Source organism: Oncorhynchus kisutch, unplaced genomic scaffold, assembly GCF_002021735.2.
Source record: "Oncorhynchus kisutch isolate 150728-3 unplaced genomic scaffold, Okis_V2 scaffold1319, whole genome shotgun sequence".
NCBI classification, from domain to species: domain Eukaryota; kingdom Metazoa; phylum Chordata; class Actinopteri; order Salmoniformes; family Salmonidae; genus Oncorhynchus; species Oncorhynchus kisutch.
The window spans coordinates 15,715-25,799 of NW_022263264.1; the positions used below are offsets into that span (position 1 = coordinate 15,715).

At 45.5% G+C, this 10,085-nt stretch overlaps 1 protein-coding gene across 1 annotated transcript; it reads left to right on the forward strand.

Annotated features, from left to right (window-relative positions):
• The first annotated feature begins 1,862 nt into the window (after positions 1–1,862).
• Positions 1,863–8,884, forward strand: LOC116365960 (uncharacterized). Its single transcript, XM_031818264.1, has 10 exons — positions 1,863–1,975; positions 2,179–3,079; positions 3,215–3,302; positions 3,488–4,545; positions 4,689–4,803; positions 5,120–5,631; positions 5,773–5,899; positions 6,211–6,755; positions 6,897–7,023; positions 8,562–8,884. The coding sequence occupies exons 1-10, from the start codon at positions 1,881–1,883 to the stop codon at positions 8,882–8,884; spliced, it is 3,891 nt and encodes a 1,296-aa protein (XP_031674124.1). The 5' UTR covers positions 1,863–1,880.
• Positions 8,885–10,085: the final 1,201 nt, after the last annotated feature.

Consider the following 10,085-nt stretch of genomic DNA (forward strand, 5'->3'; position numbering starts at 1 on the left):
GGGATGCATGGTGGTATGCTGCTGGCACATCCCTAGTACAAACCCCGCCCACCTGTCAATTCAGACCGGCTAAAGCAAACTCGAGGTTGTCTTATTGACAACATGATTTGTCTTGCAGAAGAAGCTGATGAAGCAGTTTTTGGTGCTCCAGAGTCAAGGCCTCCAGAGTCATGTCCCTCACCACACCACCGTGGAGGACATGAGCAACTGGCTTGTTAAGAACAAGTCCCTGGAGCGGTGAGTACAGCTACTTGTACTATGTACCATATAATTAGGAATCAGAATACTAGAATGAACATGAACCTTCATATGACAGTATAAAAAGTCAGCCAATTTGGTAAGGGAGTTGGTAAGCCAGTGGTCAGCCAGTGCTATGATAAAATATTGTGTAAAACAATGAATTTGAAGATTATCTGCACAGTATGTTTGTTAGCAACAGTGACGACCCGTCATTCAGGGCAGGTGGGGTAGAATTGTATCATTCCGAACTTTATCCGCAACGTTATATTACATTTTGTTGCGACTCGAGGGATACCTCTCCGTCCATTCTAGCGGCAAGCTACACAGAGGATGGAACAGCTAACGTCAGCTAGGTGGCTAACGTTAGCTAGGCTAGGGGTTAGGGGTTATGGTTAGGGGAAGGGGTATATTACATGCTAAGTAGTTGCAAAGTTGCTAATTAGCTAAAATGATGAAGTTGTCCATGTTGTGATTCGAACACGCAACCTTTGGGTCTTCCCCAACGAACCTCCCTCATTTTTGTTTTTTCCTTAAAAACCCTTATTTCTTATGTACAACGTAAAATATTATCATTGGAGCGGCAGGGTAGCCTAGTGGTTAGAGTGTTGAGCTGACAAGGTACAAATCTTGTTATAAACCTGAACAAGCAGTTAACCTTGGCCGTCATTGAAAATAAGAATTTGTTCTTAACTGACTTGCCTAGTTAAATAAAGATAAATATTATACTCATGTGACTGTCACAGATTTAAATTTACTATGTTGTGTCTAGTATTTAAGGCCAGGCTGCTGTACTGCAGTTCACTCCATTTCTTATTTATTTTCCTCCCATTCTGTAACTTTGAGGGTTTATGACAGAGCCCCTCTAATTTTATAGGACCTCAATGCCATGTTTTTTCTTCTTTACCTAAACATACAAACACCATCATATAGAGTTCATAGCAATCAGTGCACACATTTGATGAAATATAACAGAACACATGATCTGGAATGACATTCACTCTCACAGAAAGGGTTGCCAAAAATAACTAACTGAAAGCCACACTCCCAATAAGCCACAAATATGGCTGCATTGAGGCATATATAGTGGCACCATGCCACTACCTATTTCATTTGTTCATTTAGAAAACAAGACAGCTCATAATTCAGTGCCTTTATCAGTCAACATATCTATATTGTAGCTTCGGTCAGTTTTAAAAGTGCAACATTTTCTCTCAGCCTCATGGCAAAATGTGTACAATAGTAGGAAGTTTCTGGCCCACACAAAATGTCTGCAGGCCCACCCATCAACAAATGTCTGGCTACGCCACTGAATCACTGTCATAGGCTCAATGGGAAATCAATGTGAAAGTAGAGGAAGAATAAAAAAGGCAGGAATGTTCAGTTGCTCTGTATTTGATTTTAAGGTTCAGAAAGGAAGCAGAGGAAGGGAATGACATAAATCACCTGGTAAGAGATTAGAAAGATCTCTACAGTATAAGTTAAGTGGAGATAATATACAGTTAGTGAGTTATCCTTTCTAATAAACAATGTCCTTATTTAGCATGGTACATTGATATCAATATTTCCCCCTCACTGCTATGGGCATTAATGGCACCCCCTGTTTCCTGTGACAGACCTGGGAGGTGAACACTCAACTCAGAATGAGGGATGTTGAACATGAGGCTTTTACTGAGTTGGCCACCGACCTTAGTCAGGCCATTAACTCACTTGACTTTACTGCTGATCTCTCCTACCTGTGAGTCACATTCACTCTTTATGTTACAGTTATTTGGTCTATGTATTATTCTATCCATCTACTGATGCTAAATGAAATGACGAGTGCAGGGACCAATATCAATCAAACTTCATTTACTATATGTAGCACATTTCTTACAGAGGATGCATTTCAAAGTGCATAAAAGTGTTTCCTCTTCTCTCTATCTGGCTTGTATATTTTAGAAACCCTGAGGTCTGCGATGAAGTTGTAAGAGCTCTAAAGAGCATTTCCCAGAGCCTGGCCTTCCAGCCGTACTCCGAGCTGTGCTGTCCCTCTAAGGTGGTGGTGGACATCGTGTCCAGGCTGCTCCAGGCCCTCTGGTCCTGCCAGATGGAAAGCCCCTGTGACCGGTCCTCCATGGCCCTGAGTGACATGAGTGTCACCATAGTGCTGGCAGTAGTGGAGAACCTCTCTAGAGTTCTGAAGGCTCCTCCTGTCGCTCAAGTCTACTACTCCCGTTCCACTGGTGTCAGGATGGTCCACTCACTCAACCGTAAGATCCAGTGCCTAAACAGCCCTGAGGACCTTAGGAGAGCTCTTTTCACCCAAAGTTCCACCTTGATCAGCACCATCATTGAAGCTGTGAGCACCAAAGTCCAGAGGCTGTTTGAAGCTCCTGCTGACTACATTCCATTAAGCTCTATCCGCAGCTGGCTATCAGAGCCCAAGGCGAGCGAGGTTCGTCCAAAGTGCCCTGACCAGCTGGTAATCTCCTCGGAGCTCCTGAGGAACATCATTGGTATGATAGTTTATGTAGTCTTCGAAGGCCACCTAGAGGAAGACATCAACCTTCATTACTGGCCCCTCATAAATGACATAATCCACCAGCTGTCACTGTGTGGGGTCAAAGTCACAAAGAAAGGGGGCAAGGCCAACTGGCACATTGGCTGGTACCAGATCCTTGAGATGGTGACAAACATCCATACTCATCTTCACCACTATACTGGCACAGAGCTGGTACTTAAGTTTGCAACATCTGCCAGGGCCACCATGCTAACGAGGCACATGGTTCACCATGTGGTCGAGGAGCTGGTAAAGCTGAAGGACGTGGATGAAGGGACACCAGCTTCAGGGAGCAGTGAGGTGAGCAATAATTACAAGTGTTTATCTTTATGAAAGTCCACTCATACAAAGCATTTTTGTTGTTGTTGTTGCTAAAAAAGAAGATTTGCAATGTCGCAAATATTACATTAAATATGATGTCCTTGTTGCTTTCAGTCTGTCACAGCACCCCTAATCACTAATCCCGTCAAAGTGGACAACATCACAACAACCATGACCACGACTCCAGTTGATCTCCAGTCAGGTGAGTTAAATTGACACGGATCACTTTGACAGGTGTCCATGTCTTACTGTAATATAACTTATTAGCTAATGTTTTGAAACTAGACAGTTTCGCAATAAGTTGTGTTCGTATGAGATAGATTTTTTCCTTCTAATTTCAAGGGAATGTTGGGGTAAAACACTCAGCACCCTGTATTCCACCTGCAGGCTTTTCCCCGGCATCATGTCCCCCACCACCAGGCTTTGCCCCTCTATCCTGCCCCCCACCACCAGGATTTTCCCAGGCATCATGCCCCCCAACACCAGGCCTTGCCCCTCTATCATGCCCCCCACCACCAGGGTTTGCCCATCTATCCTGCCCCCCACCACCAGGCTTTGCCCTTCTATCCTGCCAGCCACCACCAGGCTTTGCCCTTGCATCCTGCACCCTACCACCAGTCTTTGCCCCGGCATCATGCCCACTCCCAGCAGGCTTTTCCCCGGCATCATGTCCCCCACCACCAGGCTTTGCCCCTCTATCATGCCCCCCACCACTAGGCTTTGCCTCTCTATCATGCCCCCCACCACCATTCTTTGCCCCTCTATCATGCCCCCCACCACCAGGCTTTGCCCTTCTATCCTTCCCCCCACCACCAGGCTTTGCCCCTCTATCCTGCCCCCCACCACCAGGATTTTCCCAGGCATCATGCCCCCCAACACCAGGCCTTGCCCCTCTATCATGCCCCCCACCACCAGGGTTTGCCCATCTATCCTGCCCCGCACCACCAGGCTTTGCCCAGGCATCCTGCCAGCCACCACCCGGCGTTGCCCTTGCATCCTGCCCCCCACCACCAGGCTTTGCCCCGGCAAAGTGCCCCCCACCACCAGGCTTTGCCCAGGCATCCTGCCCCCCACAATCAGGCTTTATCCCGGCGTCATGCCCCCCACCACCAGGCTTTCCCCCAGCATCTTGCCCCCCACCACTCACTATCGCAGATCATATCTGCACTCTAATTCAGAGCATCACTGCCAGATCCAACAACATCGTCAACAAGGAGCTGGAGAAGTGTATCAACTCTTATAGTAAGAGCATCTGGGCTGACACTTTCTACTGCGAGTACATGAAGATGTACCCATCACCCCAGGGGATTGAAGCCTTCTCATTTGATGAGGAGAGATTTTTAGTGGTGGCCGACATAATCGGCAGAATATTGCTGAACAACCTCCAGTTAGAGATGCTCCTCTCAGTGGAAGACTTTAATGTGGATGAAGTAGGGAGCAGTGGGGTAAGCAACGATCACAAGTGTTTATCCTTATGAAAGTCCACTCATTCAATTTTCTCTGATAAAAATACAAATAAATGTTGGTAAAGAGGAGGTATGAAATGTAACAAATGTTCTGTTAAATATTGTGTCCTTGTTGCTTTCAGTCTGTGGACATGATCCGGGCAATCCCAGAGACCCCTAACCCTGATAAAGTGGTAGACATCACAACACCCCTGACCAACCTTGAGGTTTTGGATGAAACACTTGTCCTTCAGTCAGGTGAGTCACTTTGACAGGTGATCATTTTCACTGTAATGTTACTTACTGGCTCAAGTTTTATAACTAGACAGTTTGGTAATTAAGTTAAAGACGTCCTCCAGAGATTGTTGAACTTTTCCTGTTGAAAAGCGATATCCCAAGTATAAATCCAGTAAAGTACACACACTAAAGCAGTGGTCACCAACCGGCCAATCGCAATCGACTGGTCGATCTCCAAGGCATTCCTAGTCAATCACCAAACATGTATGTAAACAACCCAACAATAAAGCCTGAGTTTTTATTTAAGACTGATCTTCACTTTGTTCGCCACCAACAGGCTTTACCACGGCACACTGCACCCCACCACCAGGCTTTTCCCCAGCACCCTGCATTCCACCCCCAGGCTTTGCCCTGGCAACCTGCACCTCGTCGCCAAGCTTGGCCGCTAATGCCATGCAGGGCTTTGGCACCAAAGTCATCCTGAAACAAATGGTCCTGCTATTCTTGGAGAGGCTCCCTCCTGCGTCAGAGGACCTTGAGTCAGAGTTCCTGACTATCACTGATCGTATCTGCATGCTGTTTCAAAGCATCACTGCCAGATTCCACAACATTGTTAATGAGGAGCTGGAGAAGTGTACCGACTCTGACAGTAAGCAGTACTGGGCTTACACCTTCTACTGGGAGTACATGAAGAGGTACCCATCATCCCAGTGCCTGGGGATTGAAGCCTTCACATGTGATGAGGAGAGATGTTTAGTGGTGGCCAAAATGTTTGCAAAAAAGATGTGCCCCAAGATGCTCCCCTCAGCAGCAGACTTCGACAAGGCTGAAGATTCAGGCAGCAATGGAGTAAGTGATGATTTCAAGTGTTTATCCTTATGAATGTCCACTCATTCAATTTTCTCTGATAACAATACAAATAATTTGGGAAAAAGGAGATATGAAATGCAGCAAATGTTCTGTTACATATTGTGTCCTTGTTGCTTTCAGTCTGTGGACTTGAACCTGGCAATCCTAGAGACCGCTAACCCTGTCAAAGTGGTAGACATCACAACACCCCTGACCACTAATCCAGTCAACCTTGAGGTTTTGGATGAAACACTTGTCCTTCAGTCAGGTGAGTTACACTGTCACAATCACTTTGACAGGTGATCATTTTTCACTGTAATGTAACTTATTGGCTAAAGTTTTATAACTAGACAGTTTGGTAATTCAGTTAAAGACGTCCTCCAGAGATTGTTGAACTTTTCCTGTTGAAAAGCGATATCCCAAGTATAAATCCAGTAAAGTACACACACTAAAGCAGTGGTCACCAACCGGCCAATCGCAATCGACTGGTCGATCTCCAAGGCATTCCTAGTCAATCACTAAACATGTATGTAAAAAAAACAACAATAGACTGATCTTCACTTTGTCCGCCACCAACAGGCGTTGCCACGGCACACTGCACCCCACCACCAGGCTTTACCCCGGCACACTGCACCCCACCAACAGAATTTTCCCTAGCACCCTGCATTCAACCCCCAGGCTTTGCCCTGGCAACCTGCACCTCGTCGCCAAGCATTGCCGCTAATGCCATGCAGGGTTTTGGCACGATAGTCATCCTGAAACAAATGGTCCTGTTTTTCTTGGAGAGGCTCCCTCCTGCATCAGAGGACCTTGAGTCAGAGTTCCTGACTATCACTGATCGTATCTGCACGCTGTTTCAAAGCATCACTGACAGATTCCGCAACATCGTTAATGAGGAGCTGGAGAAGTGTACCGACTCTGACAGTAAGAAGTACTGGGCTTACACCTTCTACTGGGAGTACATGAAGAGGTACCCATCATCCCAGTGCCTGGGGATTGAAGCCTTCACATGTGATGAGGAGAGATGTTTAGTGGTGGCCAAAATGTTTGCAAAGAAGATGTGCCCCAAGATGCTCCCCTCAGCAGCAGACTTCGACATGGCTGAAGATTCAGGCAGCAATGGAGTAAGTGATGATTTCAAGTGTTTATCCTTATGAATGTCCACTCATTCAATTTTCTCTGATAACAATACAAATAATTTGGGAAAAAGGAGATATGAAATGTAGGAAATGTTCTGTTACATATTGTGTCCTTGTTGCTTTCAGTCTGTGGACTTGAACCTGGCAATCCTAGAGACCCCTAACCCTGTCAAAGTGGTAGACATCACAACACCCCTGACCACTAATCCAGTCAACCTTGAGGTTTTGGATGAAACACTTGTCCTTCAGTCAGGTGAGTTACACTGTCACAATCACATTTTCACTGTAATGGAACTTACTGGCTCAAGTTTTATAACTAGACAGTTTGGTAATTAAGTGAAAGACGTCCTCCAGAGATTGTTGAACTTTTCCTGTTGAAAAGCGATATCCCAAGTATAAATCCAGTAAAGTACACACACTAAAGCAGTGGTCACCAACCGGCCAATCGCAATCGACTGGTCGATCTCCAAGGCATTCCTAGTCAATCACTAAACATGTATGTAAAAAACCCAACAATAGACTGATCTTCACTTTGTCCGCCACCAACAGGCGTTGCCACGGCAGGTGCAGAGAGCAAATCAACTGCACCTAATGTATAGGCCTACCGCTGGCCAATCAGATAGCCTGCACATTTTCCTTGAGCCATAGACTGTAAAAATGAAGTATTGAAAGCACAGCAAATTTCATATTGTGACACTTCAAAACCTTGAAATCCACGACAAGAGAGAGACTCAACGAATACAGCATGGAGCTGTTCTTTTAATGAGTAAGTTTAAGTTGTTATTCAGCATTGTCAACACTTTGTTCAACACTTAAAGCCATAAAATGCGAGTTGTCCTTATTTCCACTCACGCTACAACCAGCACTGCAAGCTGTAATGAATGAGAATGGCAAAGTGTTCCGAATAGCTTGTGTTATTATTAGCGACTTGGCTTCTGTTTTTATATTGAGGGATATCTCACTCGTCATGGGAGTAACAACATGAATTGGTGCTTGAGGTGGAAATGCAGTGGGCCTTGAGTTTCACCCTCAGCTGGAGTGCAGAGGAGTCGGTTGAGAGGCAGCCTCACTGCTTCTCTCTCCCCTCAGACTGACCATCAGATGCAGGCCATCAGTCCTGTATAAAAAATTCTAGTGAATTATTATGCTCACTCAGCTGTGCCTCCCAAATAATACAACACATTATCTAATTACCAGTGTTATCATATATCAAAAAATATATATATATATTATTTAAACACACGGTCTGAAAAGATCAACATTGGCAGGCCAATCCAAGTGTTGCCAATATGCAGTGATAATGTATTGGGCCAAAATCCTACTGAACAAACCTCATTGCTACAGAACAGGTTTGAAATAGTTCATGTTGCATAGGTTAACTTTTTTTAAAGTCATGTTTAAAAAAAATCTGAGCACTAGATCTGGACTTGCATTTTGACTCAGAAAGTGATCTTGACTCAGAAAGTGATTTTGACTCAGTTTTTAACAAAATACAGTTTCTTAGAGACAACTGCCAACTTCAAGGGGCAGGCTAATCAAGGTGTTGGTCTGATGGTGATCCGTGATGTCATCGGTCTCCCCCCTTTCTCGAGGAACAATAAAGAAGCAATATAGAACAAAAGATAAACGGCCCAAACCCCACACTTGTGCAATGTCATGACATACCTAGACCACTTGTTGAGAGGTGACTTTTGTTAAGTACATCAGGTGTTAACGCAGGTGAAAAGGGCACTAGAGTGCCACTTCCAGTTTTTTTGTAAGACTGATCTTAATTTTGTCCGCCACCAACAGGCAATGCCCCGGCACCCTGCATTCCACCCCCAGGCTTTTCCCCAGCACCAAGCTTGCCAAGCTTCGCCACTAATGCCAAGCCAGGCTTTGGCACGAAAATCATCCTGAAACCAATGGTCCTGCTATTCTTGGAGAAGCACCCTCCTGCATCAGACGACCTTGAGTCAGAGTTCCTCACTATCGACGATCGTATCTGCACGCTGTTTCAAAGCATCACTGCCAGATTCCGCAACATCGTTAATGAGGAGCTGGAGAAGTGTACCGACTCTGACAGTAAGAAGTACTGGGCTTACACCTTCTACTGGGAGTACATGAAGAGGTAACCATCATCCCAGTGCCTGGGGATTGAAGCCTTCACATGTGATGAGGAGAGATGTTTAGTGGTGGCAAACTTGTTTGCAAAGAAATTGTACCCCAAGATGTTCCTCTCAGCAGCAGACGTCAACGAGGCTGAAGATTCAGGGAGCAATAGAGTAAGCGATGGTTTTAAGTGTTTATCTTATTAAAGTCCACTCATTCAGTTGTCCCTGATCCAAAAATGTATTGTTGTCAATATTGGTCAAATGTTTAAAAAAAATAGTACATCTGCAATGTTGCAAATGTTATGTTAAATAATAACTGTCTTAAATATTTCATATTTTTGCTTTCAGCCTGTGGACCTGAACCTGGCAATCGCCGACAAATTTGTCCCTAACCCTGTCAAGGTGTTGGAGTTGCTTCAACCCCTGTCACTGCCAGACATCAAAAAGCCCTTGACCACTATCCATGACAAAGTGCTGGACAAAACAACAACAACCCTGGTTGATGCCCCAGTTAAGGTGGACAACATCACATCACCCCTGGTTGATGCCCCAGTTAAGGTGGACAACATCACAACACCCCTGGTTGATGCCCCAGTTAAGGTGGACAACATCACAACACCCCTGGTTGATGCCCCAGTTAAGGTGGACAACACCACAACAACCCTGGTTGATGCCCCAGTTAAGGTGGACAACATCACAACACCCCTGGTTGATGCCCCAGTTAAGGTGGACAACATCAGAACACCCCTGGTTGATGCCCCAGTTAAGGTGGACAACACCACAACACCCCTGGTTGATGCCCCAGTTAAGGTGGACAACATCACAACACCCCTGGTTGATGCCCCAGTTAAGGTGGACAACATCACAACACCCCTGGTTGATGCCCCAGTTAAGGTGGACAACATCACAACACCCCTGGTTGATGCCCCAGTTAAGGTGGACAACATCACAACACCCCTGGTTGATGCCCCAGTTAAGGTGGACAACATCACAACACCCCTGGTTGATGCCCCAGTTAAGGTGGACAACATCACAACACCCCTGGTTGATGCCCCAGTTAAGGTGGACAACATCACAACACCCCTGGCCACTAATCCAGTCCACCTTAAGGTTACGGATGAACCAGTTGAATTCCAGTCAGGTGAGTTACATTAACACTTTGACAGGTTATCATTTCCCTCTGTAATATAAGGTATTAGCTATTGTTTTATTTTAACATGAC

Excerpts from the sequence above, each read along its gene's own strand:
- LOC116365960 (XM_031818264.1), top strand. The coding sequence starts at position 1,881 with ATGAGGGATGTTGAACATGAGGCTTTTACTGAGTTGGCCACCGACCTT. Across the intron at positions 1,976-2,178 it reads ACTGCTGATCTCTCCTACCT|AAACCCTGAGGTCTGCGATG; the intron begins GTGAGTCACATT and ends TGTATATTTTAG. Across the intron at positions 7,024-8,561 it reads AACACTTGTCCTTCAGTCAG|GCAATGCCCCGGCACCCTGC; the intron begins GTGAGTTACACT and ends CGCCACCAACAG.